Raw genomic sequence first — 17,794 nt, 5'->3', positions numbered from 1 at the left:
CAGGAAGCAGGACTTTATCAGGGCCAGACCTAGCTATCCTCCCTCCAGGGGGGTTGCAAGGCCACTCCCAAGGTCAGTGCTATGCCACAAAAAAGCCACTTCCTTGGGGGCAGCCCTGAGGGTGAAGGGTAGCAATTGACCCTAGCAGTGAGAGCAGGAGGAGCTGCTGACGCTCAGGCCAGGCCTAAGCAGCTACCACAGGGGACTGCCTAGTCTTCTCCTTGGTCTCTCAGCGCATGTGGGCAGCAAGGGTGTGCAGGCCTCCTGCTAAGTAGGGTGAAAACTGACGTCCCTTGCAGAGCCCATGGTGTCAGAGCTCTCTTCCAGGGGCTTTTACCCCACATCATCTCATTTATTCCTCAGGGTCGAAGCAAGGGAAGTTAAACTCCTAGCTCAATATTCATCCCTCTGGCTCCCAGAGAAGCAGCAAACGGGGCACAAGGTGCCCTAACGATCAGCAGACACTATCTTTCCCACCGATGGTGAACTCCTAGAAGGCCCAGGGATGAGCACAATGCCATGCCCACACAAAATGCTCAGGGAATGTGGCCTGAAGGAAACCCACACCACACGGACACCAGAGGCCTCTGTATGAGCCCCCCGTCCTTGTCCCCAGAAGTCACAGTGATGCTCCCCCACACCCCTCCACCCCCAAGAGCCTCACGCAGTCTGACAGGCTCAGCTCTGCAGCACAGCGCCATCCTCCTACGACCCCTGGGGTCCAGGCTCCCTGCAGCGAGTGAGAATTCACAGAAGCAGCTGGTGGGACCTGGGCCTCTTCTCATGCATCCCTGCCTTCAAGGATCGCAGTCCAGTGGGGCCGACTGAGTCAAAGTAACCCCAGCTGTGAGACTGGTGTCCGGACCGAGGAAGCCATGATTCACGTCTGCACGGTGGGGGCGGAGGGGGGGCCCACGAGGGTGGAGAAGAAGGGCAGCAGCCCCAGTGGAGGCAGGGAGTGGTCAGGGCAGTGGCTCAGAGCCCAAGATACTTCGTTTGGGCTGTCCAAGGAGAGAAGGGAAGAGTCTTCAAGGCAAAAGGAAGCAGGGTTCAGCGACAGTAAGCAATTCAAGTCAGAGTGATGAGAAGTGAGGCTGGTGAGAGTGGGGCCGTCCCGAAGGGCTCCCAGGCATGCTGCTGGGCTCTCGGGGCAGGGCCAGCCATCCTGCGCCAGACCTCTCAAAAAGCCTAAAGTCCCTCCAGAGGAGGGTGGGGGAAAAGAGGCTGAGAGAGAGCCCTGAACTGGCATTTGCGCCACTCCCAGCACACCCTGTGTTTCTTTAGTCAGACCCTCTCCTGCTCTCTGTAACAACGAAGTCATTTCTTCTTCCCTCTCCTAAAGCCTAGCACCCACCTCTCACAGAGGATGACCTTCTTTTCCATTTTGAGAAAACCGAAGCTATCAGATGAGAAGCCAGAATCCACAAGCCATGGCCCTTCCCTGCCATCACACAAGGAAGGGCCCATCTCTCCTAACCGAAGCCAGTCCTTCCCTGGATCCCACAGCCCTGCCGCCTCCTCGGCCACAGTCTGACTGTCCCCTCCCTCTCCTGACTATCCGCTTTCACCTCTGCCTCCGCTGGGTCATTCCCACCAGCCTCCAGACGACCATCTTCCACAAACTCCCCCCTTTCAACCACTGCCCTCCCCCTTCCCAAGTCCTCTTCACAACCAAGCCTCTCGAAGAGAAGTCTATGCAGGCTATTTCCACTTTCTCACCCCTCTTCACTTCTCAACTCACTCCACTCAGGTATCTGGGCCCCTCAGTTCCTGCTCCACTGAGATCCACTCTTGTCAAGGCAGCTGGCCATTCCTCATCCTGACCTCACCTGAGCACCCCTTCCTTCTTAAGATGCCCCCTTCCTTGGCTTCCAAGCCACGGCCTGCTATCCCTCCTGTCTTCTCACTCCTGGGGGTTGCTCCTCCTCTTTTGCAGGATCCCCAAACGTTGGAGTTCCCCAGGTCCAAGGAGGACCGAGTCTGGGCTCTCTTCTCTTCCCTATCTACACTTTCTGCTACGAAACATCTTCTCTTGGGTGCCACCCAGGTATCTTAAACATAACACCTACAAAATCCACTTCCCTGCTTCCTCCTCGGAGCCCACTCCCTCCACAGGCAGTACGCCGGCAACTACCCTGAAGCTCGAGCCAAAAAGCTGGGAGTTAGCCTTAAAATCTCCCTAACACTGCATATAAAAGTACTTCTGATCCTAAGTCTAAAACGTATCTCAAATCCACCCACTTCTTACCTCTTCTACCACTCCTTAATCCAAGCTACTATCATATCATCTCCTGTCCTACTGTAGAAGAGCCTAGCAGGTCTCCCTGCTTTCACTCCGATCCACAATCTCCACAGCAGCCAGAGTGAGCTTTTAAAATTATCTCTCAGATCTTATAACCCTGCTTTAGATAAACTCCAAAATCCTTAACTTGGCCTAGCAGGCACACTGTGATGTGGCCCTCGCTGCCTCTCCTGCCCTGCTCACCACCCTTTCAACCATCTTGGCCTTTTTTCAGTTCCTTGTCACTTTGCCGACATGTGCCTTTGCAGGTGCTGTTCCCTCTCTATCTGGAATAACCTTCTCCCATCCACACCCTTCTCTTTCAGTCCCCCTCCCCCACTTCATTTAGCTGACTCTACTCACCTAAGTCACCTTCTCAGAGGAAGCCTTCCCGGGCCCCCTAACCTAGAGCAGGTCCCCTGTCACACACTCTTACTCCCACGCTTGCACTTGGCACTTAAAATGTTCAGGAATTATCTACTTAAAAGCAGACATATGTATTTAATATTGGTCTCTCCCACTAGATTATGAACTCCACAGGGACAGAGCTGTGGCCTACTTCAACTTCATGGCTGCCCCAAGGTCTGGCGCCATCCCTGACTGTGAGAGGGCACTGTCGGTAAAGAGCTGATGAATGAATAAAAGGAGGGCAGGTGGAATGTCGTTGAGTCCAAGCAGGTCAGGGAAGGCCCCCTAGGAGCTGCAGGGAGTTGGGCCCCAGTGACAGTTCTGTCATTCACTTTTCCAGTCCTTACTGATTAGCTGTACACACACGGTGAGCAAGGAAGGGGCCGTGCTCTGCCCCTCCCAGGGACTGCAGCCTTAGCTAGCCCCCATCCATAGTCTGAGAGAAGAGGCAGCAGAAATCCCTACCTCATTGCCAGCACCTGGAAGAAATGTCTTCACTTTGATGGTCTTCCCTGGGGCAGGGAAGGGCGACTCCATGAGACTTCTCATGAAGGGATAGACCAAGGCGGCAGAGATCCCACGCCGGCGCTCCACCTCATCTAGGACCTGTGCCCAACCACCGGCAGCCCGAAGAGGAAGGGTGTCAGGACGCTGCCCTTCCCTACCTCCTGGGCAGAGAAGAGGGCAGCGTGGCATCTGACCAGCCGGGGCCAAAAGCTAGGGGACAGGAGGACTGTCTCGCCAGCAGCTTTACACTCTAGCCTTCCTGCTTCCCTTGGCACTCGATGACTGCTCTGCTCACTAACTCGTCCTTGCCTCACACCCAGGAGCTGGGCAAAGAAAACACCACCTGTAAGTCGGGTCCCTGGGCACTTGGCTTCCCCAGGTGGGCGGGGGGGGGGGTCTCTGTCCCCAAGGACTCCGGCTCTGCCCATGGCCCAGGGTGGACTGCGACATTGGCAGACCATGTTGGTGCAGGAGCTGGGGAGATGCCAGCTGGCCAGATGGGGAGCCAGGCTTTGGAACAGGAAAGAGTCCAAGAGCTCCCTGTACTTGCTCTTGCATTCTCTTGCTCATGCCCGCTCGCTTGCTCGCTCATGCACACAGGTGGTTTTCTCATCTGAGCTGACTATAGATACTCCTGTGGGAGCTGTCAGCTGGGGAAAGGGGAGGGAAGTAAGCCAGAGCCCTCTTACCTTGGAAAACAAGCCGAAGCAGCCAAGGCGGCTGATGACACAGTATACCTCCGGCAACCGAGGCCCTTTCCCACTCGGCTGGGTCGGGATGAGGCGGAGGAGAGACAGACAGATACAGAGAAGGCACGATTACTACATCCGGCTCCTTTCCTGGGGAATTGAGGACTAAGGACTGATCTTCTAGTGGACGACTGCAAACCTCTTCTAAACCGCTACTCAACCAGGCCCCCAGAGAAAAGGCTGACACTCTTCGGGGGCAGGCTTCAGCCTCCACTGGGTCTTCCAGCCCAAGGTGCCAGACTCCTGCCGAGTTCCTCCCAGGAGGCCGCTGGCGAAGGAGGAAGCAGCCTGGCAAAAGCTAGATGGTGATTCGTGGATTTACATGGCAAAAGCTGGGAATCCAGAGGACACAATGGTCATGAGAGGGACCTGTGTACATTCCTCGGAGTAAGCCCCCCTCACAGGGGACATTCTGTAAAACATCCCCATTCTAGGTTCCCCTTGCCTCCCTTCCTTGATCCACCCCACTCTAGTAAGACAAACTGAACAGAGATAAGGGCGGCAAACTACTATTTATTGAATGTTTACCATATCTGAGGCCTGGGCTTGGTACTTTACAAAAAGCCTGAGAGAGATAGTACACGGGCACTATCATCTGCATTCTATAGATGAGTAAACTGAGTTACAAAAAGAAGAACTCATTGCCCAAGGACATGCATCTAAAAGTCATGGAGCCAGGAGTCTGTTTTGGCCTCTGATTTGCTATCTCACCGCTAAAGCATGCTGCCTCCTGACAGGACAGAAGGGAAAGGGACGCAAAGACAGAGAACAGAAGTGTGCTAGAAGAGGAGAACAAAGGAAAAGGGGGATTGAAAAGGTGAGTGGCTGGAGGAGATGTGCCCTGAGAGCTCCCCAGGCCTGGAGCCCCCAAATGCAGGTTGGGGTGACGCCACCAGAGTCTACGTCTCCAGCAAGGGGCTGGCAGGGCTCTGTGGCTGCCTCTGGCTCAGAGGCCTGAGTGTCTGGCAAGGCCGAGTAGGGAGGGAGCACAGAGCAGGTGCTGGCCCCTCATGCAGGCTGCTAAGCAAATGCAGATGGGCCCATTTCAGTTTCCAAACCTGCTGGCCGAATGTCACAGATCTAAAGAGAAGGCAGAATCTGTTTTTGTCCATATTAGGCCTGAAACTCACTCCTCTCTCTTTCCCTCTCCCCCGCCTCCTCTAAAGCCCCAAGTGATTAAATCAAGTATGTGGGATTTGGGTTAGAATCATTGTGTCCAATCTGCAGGAATGCCGAGCTAGTGCCAGCCCCCTTGGCAGGGACCCAGCCCAGGCCCTCTCTGAGCACGCCAGGACAAACATGCTCTTCCCTGGGGGCAGCAGGCCCGCTGCAAAGGAGCAGCTCTGCTCCATCACTATTCCTGCAAAGGCAGCCTTCGGAATGCTCGTCTCCAGGCCCAGGTGAATCTGGGGCATGCTGGCCTCTGCTGGCTCCCCACCTGGGATCTGTACTGCTCCACATTCCCTTAGCCCTACTCACCGGGCATTCAATATCCAAATATCCCCAGACTACCCTTTGGGGCGATCCAAGAGTATCAAAGAACTTAGAGTCAATCCTGGCTCTGTCTCTCACTGGCTGTGTGATCCTGGGCAAGTTATTCCCCCCGAGTCTTGATTTCTTAATCTATAGAAACTGACGGACATAGTACTACTTCATGAACTCTCCCCTAAGGATTAAAGAAGATGACATACCTAAGGCATCCAGCCTGGAACATAACAGGTCCTAAATAATAGTTTATTCCCTTTGTCTTCCCTTCTACATTCAAAGTCTGACCTCCTCTACTAGACTATCTAAAATTCCTTGAGGATTGGATGGGATTCATGTCTAACTCCTTTTTAGGTGCATTTAACATGTTGCCTGACCCTCAACAGGAGTACGGTATGTGTTTCAGAATGAATGAATGAATGAATGAATGGCCCAGAATCCTTCATCTGGGGTCCCTGCCTAGGATCCTTCTCATCTGTGCTTAGACTGGCATCTAGTGAGTCTTTGTCCCATTAAGGCATGAACCATGAAACACTGCTGACACCCCAAACCAACAACATCCTAGTGAACTCCAGGGGAGAGCACAACAGGACTCCCTCTTTACCTTACCTCCATCTGATTATTTCCCAGGACTAATGGGAAGGGAGACGGGGAAGGGTTTCTCTCTCTGTAACATGGCTTATATTTTCAAAATCCTCCCTTTCCCCTGTGTTCAAGGCATCTCTCCCAGAATCCCATAGAAGGTACTGCTCTGTCCCTCCTCGGCCTCCAACACTACCAGACCACGGACAGGATGCCTCCTCACGTCAGCTGGCCAGGTATGGGCATGAGGAAGGTTGTCCTCCACCCCTGTCCGATGCACACACATAGCTGGGGTGATATGATCCCGCACTCCAGCAACAGCACCAGAGCCCAGAGCCCGAGGGAAATGAAGGAGAAGAAAAAGTGTAGGAAAGTTAAAACCATAGGACAGCCCAGTAGGAGGTGATCCACTCTCTCCTCTTACCACAGTTTATCTTAGATCCTGGGGCCTGAGCAGAGGGGTCACTGTGAGTCCTGCCATCCTAGGAGTGCCTCATCCGGGTGCCTGCGTGCGTGCGTGCGTGTGCGCGTGCATGTGTTGAGGGTGGCCTCGAGGAGCACACAAGGAAGCAGAACGTAGAATCCCACACAAGCCAGAGTTGAGGAAGGCGCACACACACATACTGTGCAGCCCAGTCCCCCCAGGGCTGCACGGCTCTACTCACCAGTAAGCGCCTGCAGTAGCCGAAGCGCCTGCTGCCGTCTTCCCCAGTCAGCATGAAAGAGAAGGTCTCACTGGAACGGGGAGGGGCCTGGCGTCAGGGAAGGTCAGAGGACCCAGGAAATAGCACCCCAGAAGAGGGAATGCCCTCCCAGGGAGGAGGTGAAGGGCCAGCTGGCGGGAAGAGCAGAGGCCAGGATGCCGGCATGTCCTGTGCAGTTGCCCCTGCCGTGGGAGTCACGGAGCCGATGCCCCCTTCCTGCCTCCGGCCAGACCGGGCCAGGCCTCACCTGCTGTACTCTGACACAGGGAGCCAGTCCTTGGCATCAGGGAAGCAAAACTGGGGGATGGCCTTGAGCCTCTCCTCTGCCTCCCGCATCTGCTTGGTGGGTCGGTCCAGCTGCAGGGAGAGGGATTTGGGGAGAGACAGATGAGAGAAGACATGGATCCTGGGATGGAGGGGGGTGGCTGAGAAGCATCTCCTCCCCTAAGAGCTTTAGATGGCATCTGGCCAACTGGCATGCTTCTCAGCAGTCCTGTCCCCATTCCCGATTCTTACAGAGAGGTCTGGGTGCGAGCTGAGACATCATTTATTCATTCAGTAGGTGCCAAATGAGTGCTTTCTATGTGGCACCTGGCACTGTGTCACGCGCTGGGGCTACTGATGGAAGACAAAGTGGGTAAGGTCCCTGTCCCTGCACATTCTGGTCAGGAGACTGAGACAATTGACAACGAAATCCCCAAGGGTGCCACAAAGGAAATAAAGAGGGCACTATGACAGAGAGAACTGGACATGGGGATGGATACTTTAGGTATCTGGAAAGATCTCCTGGAAGAGGTACTATCTGGGCAGAGAATGAGGAATGAAAAAAAGCCAGCCACCATGTGTAGAGCTGAAGAAAGAACATTCCAGGCTGAGGCAGAGAGCAAGGAGGCTAGGTTGGCTGGCTGGTGATGGACAGGGAAGGTGTGGTAAGAGGGAAGGTAGGTGGGGGGATGGAGAGTGACAGCTAATGGGATACACAATTTCTTTTTGGGGTGATAAACATGTTCCAGGGACACCTCGGTGGCTCAGTTGGTTAAGCACTCGATTCTTGGTTTCAGCTCAGGTCATGATCTCATGGTCGTGGGACTGAGCCCTTTGTCAGGCTCCACGCTGGGCATGGAGTCTGCTTCATATTCTCTTCCCCTCTCGCTCTCCTTTCCCCTCTGCTCCCCCAACCCTGCTTGCTTGCACTCTCTCTCTCTAAAATAAATAAACTCTTTTTAAAAAAATGTCCTAATATTGATTGTACAACTCTGAATATACTAAAAGTCATTGAATTGTATACTTTACTTTTTTTTTAATTTTTTTTTAATTTTATTTATTTATTTGTCAGAGAGAGAGAGACAGAGACAGAGAGAGAGCACAAGCAGGCAGAGGGAGAAGCAGACTCCCCACTGAGCAGGGAGCCCGATGTGGGGCTCGGATCCCAGGATCCTGGGATCACGACCTGAGCTGAAGGCAGACGCTTAACCAACTGAGCCACTCAAGCATCCCAAATTATATACTTCAAATAGCTGAATTAAACAGTATGTGAATTAGGTCTCAATACAGTGGTTAAAAAGAGAGAAATAAAGTATGAGAAGTACCTGGGGGCCCTTCCGCAGGCCCCTTGCCATCCTTATAAGCAATTTGGGTTTTATTCTAGGCATACTGGGAGGTGTTCTCTGCGCCCTCATCCTCTGAACAAGCACTGGCCCAAACCCATGCCCCGGAAACCCTCTCTTCCCTGCTAGCTGGCAGGCACCATGCTCAGGGCTGTCGCAGCGAGGTGAGTGGCTATGGCAGGAACAGGATCTCTCTTGCCCCAGAGATGGGCCAGGCAGACAGAAGGTGCTAGAGGAGGGGTGGGATGGGGGAGAGATGGCCTCACCTTGGGAAACTGGTAGGAGACTTCAGGGAGGTAGGTGTTTCGAGATGGCTTCTTCTTGAGGGACACCACCACAAAGTACTCAAAAAGCTCCCGCTCCTGCCACTCGAGCAGTTCCAGCTCCAGAGTCCGATAGCTGGGTGCACGCTTCAGCATGGACTGGATGTGGACCAGGCGCTGCGTGTGGGCTGGGGGCAGGGTGTATGTCAAGGCTCAGGCAGGCTGGACCATCACAGACCCCACATCAGCCCCCTTCCACCCCAGTCTCAGGCTCTGCCTCTGTGGACCACCTCTAAGCGCAGAAGCCTGGCCTGACACCCTCTCGCAGCTGGGTCTGGGGCTGAAGTGGCAAGAGCAAAGTGTCTACGCCTGTGCAAAGGCTCTGCCCTGCCACAGGGAGCTGCTGCGCTGGGCCTTCTGGAGCTTCTGGAGGCTGGGCGGGGACTGACAGGACTGCCTAAGCCAGGCAAAACCCAGGCACCCACCTACCCCTGCCTAGTACCAACACGAACCTCCACGAAGGCTTTGTCCTGGGTCCCTCTCAGAGTCCTTGGACTTGGACCCTTTGTCCCTGTCCCCAGCCCAAAGTCCATTTGCCCACTTGCCTGGGGGACCAGTGGAGGACGGGAGGAGGGAGCTAGCTCTCACATACTTTAACCATCCAGGAAAGTCTAGACAGGTTTCCCAGTAGAGAAAGAACAGAGATTTAGCCAAGGCTGCTGGAACGGGAAGTTTCCAAAACCTTTTCAGGGAGGTGTCAGTCCTCCTCTCTATGGATATGGGGCGTAAGTGGTCTCAGGGCCTCCAGAGGACCAGTTTCCTCAGGCTGGCACAATTCTTACAGCCAGGAGAGGTACTTGTAATCTTCTAAACCCACCTCTGACCCTCCAGATTTGCAGCATTTACCAGGCAAATCTAGCACCCAGTTCTTGTGGACAAGACCGTGGGGAAGTCCAGGTGAAGGGGGACGTCTGAGTTCAACCCTCCCAGGGCTGCCTTGCACGCAGTAGGAGGGGACTCCCCTACAGCTCTTAGCTCTGTTGGCTGCTATCCTGCCTGCCTCTTGCCTCTTCAAAGCAGGCCACCTGGGGACGTTGGAACTCTATGTGCAGAAGAAGGGGGGTGACTCTACAGCCAGGGCTGGGAAGGGATTCCGTGCTCTCGGGGAGCCACGCCTCACCTTTGAACCTGTCGTCAGAGTCGCTCTCGCTCTCACTATTCTCATCTGGAAAAGTAACAGTAGGAGTGCACGCTTGCTGAGCCGCTGCCCCACAGCCAACGTTTCCTGCGCCCCCCTCCCAGCTCTTCTCACGAGGGATGGATCATACCTCTTCTGGGCCCCCCTGGGCCCAGGGTCCCTCTGAGCTCAAACCACAGGTGCTAATCACTATACAAACCCCTATCCATCCAGTCCTGCTCTGGGGGAAGCTGCTGAAGGCCTGAGCTGGAGGCCGAGCCAGCAGAGAGGCCTACAGGCCTGGATCACAGGGCCTGCCTCCAGGACGCCAAGATTTGAAATGGGAAACAGACCACAGTTCTCAGTAAGTCTGGCCTTTCCTTTTGCCAGAAGCAGATTCCCACACCCACCTCCCTCATCAGGGCCTCACAGCCCAAAGCCTGAACTAACCCATCCCATGGTTTCCTTCCCTCTTTGGCCCTCCCCTTCTATGGGCCACTTCTTGGTTGGACTCTACCCTCCTAGAAGGCAGGAGGATCCTGGGATTGGCCCACAGAAGGATAAACTAAAGCTAGATCATGCTTCTCCCTGTTCCTACTGCCCAAGGGCCCCAGACACCTGAACCAGCTCAGACATCAAGGCCTACCTCTCAGTGATGCTGTCTCAATGCTGGACATTGACAGTTTTTTTAATCTCTTCTTTCCCCTCTTGGCATTATAGATGGAGTTAATTCTTTGGACAAGCTGGGTGAGGAAAGCAGAGAAGGTGAGATAACCTTAACATCAGCTGCCCCTATTTCCAAGAAGGCTGATTAGTAGCCCTTTCGTTCCCTCAAGGTGCACACTTTCTGCCCTCCCCATACTGGACCCAGTACTGGTCTCCCGGCTGCACTAACCCCAAGTGCAGACAGGCCGGTAGCTCTTCTCTCCCTCGTCCCCCTCAGTGGTCTCCTGCCCCTACACAAGGATGTTAAACTTAGCTCCCCAGAGGAAGGAACTGTGATCAAACTACGCAGGATGGGAGCTTCTGGGTCCCCAGAGTCAATGAACCAACGGAGACAAAGAGCCTCTCAGATGTAATAACAGGAACAAGGACTGGAGCCTTTCCCTCTAGGCTATAACCTGGGGCCACGACAGGAAGGAGCTAAATTCCCAATATACCCAAGCATTGTTTGCAGGCTAAAAATACCATTTGGCTAAATCCTGCCGCTTTGGGCTGGGGATTTGGGTCTGACCGCCTGTGTGTGCAAATCATTGCTGAAAACTCTCAATTCTGCGAGTCAGAGAAAGGAAGACTCAGGTTTGAGTCCTAGGTCCTTCAAAGCCTGGAAGTGTTTATGTGTGCACAGAGCTCTCCAAGTGCACACCTCACACTCACTAATGGGGAGTCTCCTAAAGGACTGGTTTCCGGTCACTCGAAGGCATGGAGTGCTCCTTGGGAGATAGGCCTGCCTGTCCCTCCTCTAACGTCTGTGCACCCACGAATCACTTAATGCATCTTTGGTAATAAGACAGGGAATTAACCAGATGAAAAAGAAAGGCCAGTGCAAGGGCGCAGAATTTATTCAAGGAGAACTGAGGAAGCAGCCCCAGATTAGGGAAGGAGGGGAGGGAGAGAGCTGCCCACCTGCCCGCCCACCTGCCCAGCCAGCCCCAGGCGGCTCCCCTGGGGAGGCTACCTTAGGAATGCGGCGGGCCCTTCGGCTGGACAGCAGCTCACTGGTGGTGCTGAGGCTGTCCTCGTTGAGGCTGGAGGGTGAAGACGGCAGGCTCAGCTGAGCCAGCAGCAGCATGTCGTCATGGCTGTGCCTCTTGGGTAATCGTGGCAGCCGGTGGCTCTTCCTCTCTGACCAGTGCCCACTGCGCAGGGACTGGCTGCTGGGTTTCAAGGAGAGCTGGCATGGGAGAGAAGATGGGGGAGAGGGGTTCAGCACAGATGCCTTGGCTGGCATCCCTGGCTCCCCTGAATCCCACCCTGGAATTTCCCTCTGCCTGGGTTTCCTCTCGTAAGACCTCAGCTGCTAATCAGCAGGTCAGGGCTAGATGAGATATGGGCTTCCATAAAGGAAGCTGAACCACCTCTGCCAGAAAAAAGAAAACAGAGGCTAAGAAAACTGGGCTCTCATCTGAGTGGAAAAGAGAAGGACAAGCGGGAATTCTGGGGGCTCCTCCTGAGCTTTGGGACAAGGCTTAGCCTTTACTCATTATTCAGCCTGGCTGATAGAGCTCATCTCCCTCCCACAGCCCCTGATCCAGTCCTAAAAAGCTTCCTTAGCAGGGGCCATAATCCACATGGCAGCCTGGCCCCGCTCACCTCTTCCAGGCAGTACATAAGGGCTCTGGGCCCTCACTCCCAAAGCCTGGCAAGGTGGGCCTCACAGGTGGCTCCTTCACTGCAGCTGCCCCTCCCCAGCCCTGATCTACTCCCTCCGTTAAAACCAGCATCCTTCTGCCCAGGCACCTTACTCTCTGCAGATCCTGCTCCCTGCTAGAAAGGCAGCACCCCTGCCAACTCGGCCCACCTCCCACCCGCTGTCTGCATCTGGCATCGTCTCTCATCCCTCTTCAGCCAGTCCTCCTTCCTCCCGTCCCCCAGCATCCTCTTCCCACCCAAGCCGGCTGGCCGCACAAATTCAGTGGAAGCCTGTTTGAATACAGCACATGAAAAAGGTGAATCTTTTATAAAAATGATTACATCATTCCAAAGCCAGAAGAAATCATTTCTATATTCTCCAGCCAATGTTATAAAATGTCTAGGTCACTCCATTTGCAAACAGAATTAGAGTTGCCTGGGTAGGTCCGAGAAAGCGCCTCCCCCTTCTCTTGCCTCCTGTCCACCGTGGACAAGGCCAGAATGAGCTCAAGTCTAACGGTCTCCTTTGACTCTCCATCTTTTTTCTCATTCTGCCTTCTATCAGTCCATTCCTTGAATATTCAGTCTTTTATTCCCTCCGATACGAGTAGCTCCAGGTCTGGTAGACACCTGTCTAGCTCTCCAAATCTGGTTCTTGGGCCTATGCCTGGCCCCCAAATGCCAGTACTGAGATCGTTTCTGCCAGAGCTGCCAAATACCAAGACTCCAACCAGGGCCCCGTCTTCCTGCTACCCACAGAAGGGGAGCAGGAACAATGACAGGCCAGGAGGCAGCCGGGGCTCATGCCTCCGTGTTGTAGCACAGAGCTCGAGTAGTAAAGGGGAGAAAGGAGGGCAGGGTGCCCAGGGAGCACCTCTCACTTGCCCACAAGGATTTCAACATGGCAGAAGTCCCTGCATGCAGAGCTCTTTCCTGAGGTCACCTCCTTTGCCAAGCACTAGTGAGGGAAAGAGTGTGAGTGGAAGCAGGCCCACATCCTGGTAGGACAGGCCTCCACTGTGGCCCTTGTGCTGGCCCAAGTCGGGGCTGCCATTACCTGAGTGGGTGGGTTGTTGTACTTCCTGTCCTGAGGACCCCACATCCTGTGCAAAGAGTCCAAGGAGTTTTCAGACAGTTGCTGGGATTTTCGTCCTGCTCTTCGGCTCTTTAAGTCCACATCCTCATAAGGATTCTCCTTGGGCAGATCTCCTGCAGAGGGGGAGAAGTCAGAGACTGGGAGAAGGGAAGGAGGAAACACACTCACAAATAAACAAGCAGAATTCCTGTGAACCAAAGAGAATGGCTTCTGCCTGGCCCTTCAGCCCATGAGTCATACAGCTGCCCGTCTGCAGCGGGGAGGCTACAAACAGATCCCGGCTCCAAGTCCAGAAGCAAACCACCCACCCCCAGTTCAGCTCAGCCTCGTCTGGCCTCTGCTTTATAAATTCAGAGATTGCACAAGACTGGTTCAGCTACCCCTGCCCGTGCCCAGCCAGAGGACAAAGCCAACACCAGGCTTCATTCCTTGGCTCCAGTCCTCCCGCTGTGAAAGCCCCAGAGATGTACAGTTCAAGGTAGGAAAGGCTTTCAGAGGTCACACGGCTGTCCTGCTACCCATGCTCCCTGAGGACGCACTCTGGGGGCTGGGCACGGAGGAACACTACCGAACTATAAGGAGCAGGGGGCTGCCAGGCCTCCCTCTCACTTCCTATACTGTGCACCGACTCTCTCTGGGCAGCTCTGCCATTTGGTCCACAGGTAACCCCACACCAGAACAGGGCTGAGCCAAGTAGTGACAGCTCAGTCATTATCTGCTCCATGCACCGCTCTCACTACAGGGCCAGTCTGTTTCTTCCACCGCTGGCCTCGCAACAAGAGATGGTCTTCACTCCCCTTTTGGGACAAGCCCTCCTGCTGTGACACAGGGGAGGTGTGAAAGGCCCGATAGCCATCTGTGCCAAAGAGGTGAGAGTGGGCAGTTTGGGCTTCTCAGGACTAATGGCTAAGAGCCCTGGAAGCAGGCACCATACGGGCACTGCCAGCAAACCTCAGGGAGCAGAGAGCACAGTCCCTGACCATGAAAGCATCTCCTTCCCAGGGCCCTACCTGCCTGCCCCTTTCCCCACAACACAAACCTGGACTTCCCTACAGCCCAGAACATTGTGCACCGGGTCAGATCCGTGGGCACTGCGAGTGAGCGCGGCCATCTGCTCCCCTTCCCCGGTCTTCCATATCCTCCCTGCCACATGGATGCCCCTGTCTGAGGCTGGGGACCCGGCAACCGGTGACCAACATGTATATGCTACCCTCTACTAGGGGCGGCACACACGAAGAGAACAGGGCTCACTCCTCTTCTCTCTGTTCAGCAGCAGGATGGAGCCTGGTGACCGCTGAGCCCTGCAGATGCCCGGATGTGTCTCACGCCCCAGAGGAGTTCAGATACTACTTCTCAGGGAGCAGGCAGAGGAAAGAGCTATAGGACTAGAAATAAGGCCACTGGGAGTGTAGGCTTTCCTAAGATGGGACACAGGAGAAAAACCAATCCTTAAATGCTTACAGAATTCTCGATTTCCAAAGTCAAGATTCCCCCCAAACTGGGGGTATCTACTTATTACTACCATGGAAAACTACACTGAATTTAGGAAATGCCTTCACAGAGGTAGGGGGAGGGAGGAGGTGTGAAGGAAGGATTTCTGTCACAGCTAATCAAGCTGCCAGGGGAGCAACACAAATCCCTTGAAGGTCTAGGTCAAGAATGGGTCAAGGGCGCCTGGGTGGCTCAGTTGGTTAAGCGACTGCCTTCGGCTCAGGTCATGATCCTGGAGTCCCGGGATCAAGTCCCGCATCGGGCTCCCTGCTCGGCAGGGAGTCTGCTTCTCCCTCTGACCCTCCCCCTTTCATGCTCTATCTCATTCTCTCTCTCAAATAAATGAATAAAATCTTTAAAAAAAAAAAAAAAAAAAAGAATGGGTCAAGATAGGATCTGGGACTGGATGAAGTGATTCCGAGCACCAAGCAGAGTCCAGGCCCCAGCAACTGAACAGACGTTTTCCTGTAACACAGCCATGCTATAAAGATGACTGGTCTCCATTCCAGAGTCCTGACTAAGCAGAGCCAGCCCAGCAACACTGCTCAAGAAGCCAAGCATCAAAACTGGCATCCAGCCTACCCCACTCTGGGCACTTAGAGAGGAGGCAGGAGAGACTCAGTACTTCCTGGTCCCTCTCCAATATATAACCTGTATTGATGACGTGGGGGGGAGGGGGGGAGGCTGGGTCACGGACTCAAGAATGCCAGGACACAATCTTCCTGACCCTTGGGAAACAGGACCAGAGCATCACTGTTCAGATGGGGGCAGGAAGAACATTTATTCCAAGCTCATCAAATCCAAACTTCCTTGGGCTGGATGACCAGCCAGAGTACTTATCATCATCCCTGAACCAACAGGATGACCTTGTCTCAGCTCCTTTCGATCAGAGTTTCTCCAAAGTACTGACATTTGGGGCTGGATGACTCTTGATGATATAGACAGGGACGTCCATGTGGCAGGGAGGATATGGAAAGACCGGGGAAGGGGAGCAGACGGCCGCGCTCACTCGCAGTGCCCACGGATCTGACCCGGTGCACAATGTTCTGGGCTGTAGGGAAGTCCAGGTTTGTGTTGTGGGGAAAGGGGCAGACTCTCCTGTGCATTTGCGGGATGTTTAGCAGCAACCCTGGCCTCAATCCACTAGATGACAGTAGCATCCCCTCCGTTGTTAAGAACCAAAAATGTCTCCAGACACTGTCAAATGTCCCCTGAGCAGATGGACAAATCCATGCATGGATGGACTTGGGGGGAGAGAGGGAAGGATGGAAAGAAGGAGGGGAGGGGTAGGGAGGGAGGATGGGTGGATGGATGAAATTATCCCCCTGCCCTGTTAGGGACCACTGCTTTAGATAGATGTTTCTAGACCTCCTAATAGATTCTGACTGCCGTGACATAACTCCCCAGGCAAACTCTCTTTCCTCCATCCTTCCTTCCTTCCTTACTTCTCCCTCCCTCCTTCCTTCTCTTCCTTCTTTCTTCCCCAGGAATCAGAGCTTTGAACAATGATACAAAAGCCAAAGCTCCAAGAAACAGATGTAGGAGACTGAGGCCCAGGGAAGTAATAGATGCACAACATTGAGGCACATCAATGACAACCTAGGAGAAAACAGTTGGGAACACCAGGGTCTCACTACTAGGGCCTCTGGAAACAAAATTTCAGGAAAGCCTCAAAAGCCTGTTCCTCCTGCCTTCCCAGCCTTAACACCAGCCTCTTTCTTCTTCAGCAATGTTTAAAATCCTCTCTGATAGAACCAGGCCACTCATCACTGCTCCAAGAAATGACTGCTGGCCGCAGCCCAAGCCCTGCCTCCCCAGCTTTCGCTGGGACCTCAAAGCCCTTGTTCACCTGCTACTCTCCATGTCCTAGATTGGTCCTGGCCACCGTTCTGGAGCTGTCTCATGGACGTACTCCCAGTCATCCTTCCAGGGAGTAAGGATGCTCAGGGGATGGGGATAATATGCAGAGACCAAGCAGGCCCCGAGGAGAACCACACCTGAACCTGCTGAGAGAAAATTAATCCCAAAGCAATGGCTCAGAATCAGGAGAGGAGGAAGGCTGGGGAATAGGGCTCAGATCTTCCTTTGGGGGAACAGGACTACAGCAAGGCTGGAGCAGCCACAGCTGAGTGGAGAAACACGGTGAAGAGTTAGCAGGGGCGTGGATGGGAGACAGGAAGCCTGGCAGACCACCAGACTGTCACCTGCATTCCCACCCACACAGATTCCTCGAGGGCGATCCGCACTGACTGCCTGACGAGAGAAGAGGGAGAAGAGGTAGGCCCTCTTCCCCAGAAGCCTGGCTCTGAGCAGCCCCATCTTATCAAGCCCAGCTGGGGGAAGCCAGAGGTCTCAACCCTTCCCAGCTTTGCTGATGAGATATGGAACAAGGGCATCGCCAAGAATTTCTGCTTTGCACTCTTTTAAAGGGGCTTGTCAGAGCCCAAACTTATCACACTGATCCTCTTGAAAGAAGAAAGCAGCCCCACCCAGCCCTGTCCCATTCCTCCCCACAGCTCCTTTGGTCATTAACCACACACACCAAACAGCACTCACACACACACAACTAGAAGAACCAGTTAGGAAAGAGGTGTGTAAGTGCACAGACACTGAGAATTTCTCTCAACAGAATCCTAAGCTTCCTGACCACACCCTGCCTAGGGCCCTGGGTCTGTAGCTTCCCTGTCAAAACCTCTCCTGGTTCCAACCAGCTGTTTATCCTGGTGCTCAGCCTCTTCCCCTCCTTCACACAGTGGAGAAAGGGCCAGGGTAAAGGCCCAACTCCCTCCTTCCTCCGCCAACACACAGCACATCAGATGCGGAGCTCTAAAGGGCCAACTGTTACCCACCCTCCAAGCCTGGACACCTTTCTCTAACTGCCCAGGCACCGTTCCCCTGGGCTGCACCTCTGGGCTGCAGCCTCAGTGTTGTTAGGTACCCTCTGTTCCTTACTACTTTCCAGCCTGGGGACAAATGAGAGAAGATGACAGAGAGCAGAAGCTCAAAAAGCTTTGCACTCAGGCTGACTGGCCCTGTCCCCAGCTCCCATCCCACTCAAGTTCCTGGAAACTCTCCCTCAGCCCCAACTAGCT

At 54.1% G+C, this 17,794-nt stretch overlaps 1 protein-coding gene across 6 annotated transcripts in view; it reads right to left on the bottom strand.

The window, feature by feature from the left end:
* The window catches only part of DENND2B (DENN domain containing 2B), a 149,959-nt gene that overhangs the window by 11,119 nt on the left and 121,046 nt on the right, over positions 1 to 17,794 (bottom strand). For all 6 annotated transcript variants that reach the window (XM_034995459.1, XM_034995461.1, XM_034995460.1 and 3 more), the window contains 9 exons: positions 13,173 to 13,324; positions 11,442 to 11,657; positions 10,410 to 10,506; positions 9,767 to 9,811; positions 8,590 to 8,774; positions 6,964 to 7,073; positions 6,678 to 6,747; positions 3,886 to 3,963; positions 3,155 to 3,295 (listed from right to left, as the gene is read on the bottom strand). In XM_034995459.1, the coding sequence (XP_034851350.1) occupies positions 3,155 to 3,295; positions 3,886 to 3,963; positions 6,678 to 6,747; positions 6,964 to 7,073; positions 8,590 to 8,774; positions 9,767 to 9,811; positions 10,410 to 10,506; positions 11,442 to 11,657; positions 13,173 to 13,324 (1,094 nt within the window). The remainder of the gene's footprint in view (positions 1 to 3,154; positions 3,296 to 3,885; positions 3,964 to 6,677; positions 6,748 to 6,963; positions 7,074 to 8,589; positions 8,775 to 9,766; positions 9,812 to 10,409; positions 10,507 to 11,441; positions 11,658 to 13,172; positions 13,325 to 17,794) is intronic.

This window comes from Mirounga leonina, unplaced genomic scaffold (assembly GCF_011800145.1).
Source record: "Mirounga leonina isolate KUSES-001 unplaced genomic scaffold, KU_Mleo_1.0 Mir_92, whole genome shotgun sequence".
Lineage (NCBI taxonomy): Eukaryota > Metazoa > Chordata > Mammalia > Carnivora > Phocidae > Mirounga > Mirounga leonina.
This window is presented reverse-complemented; position numbering and strand designations above follow the sequence as displayed.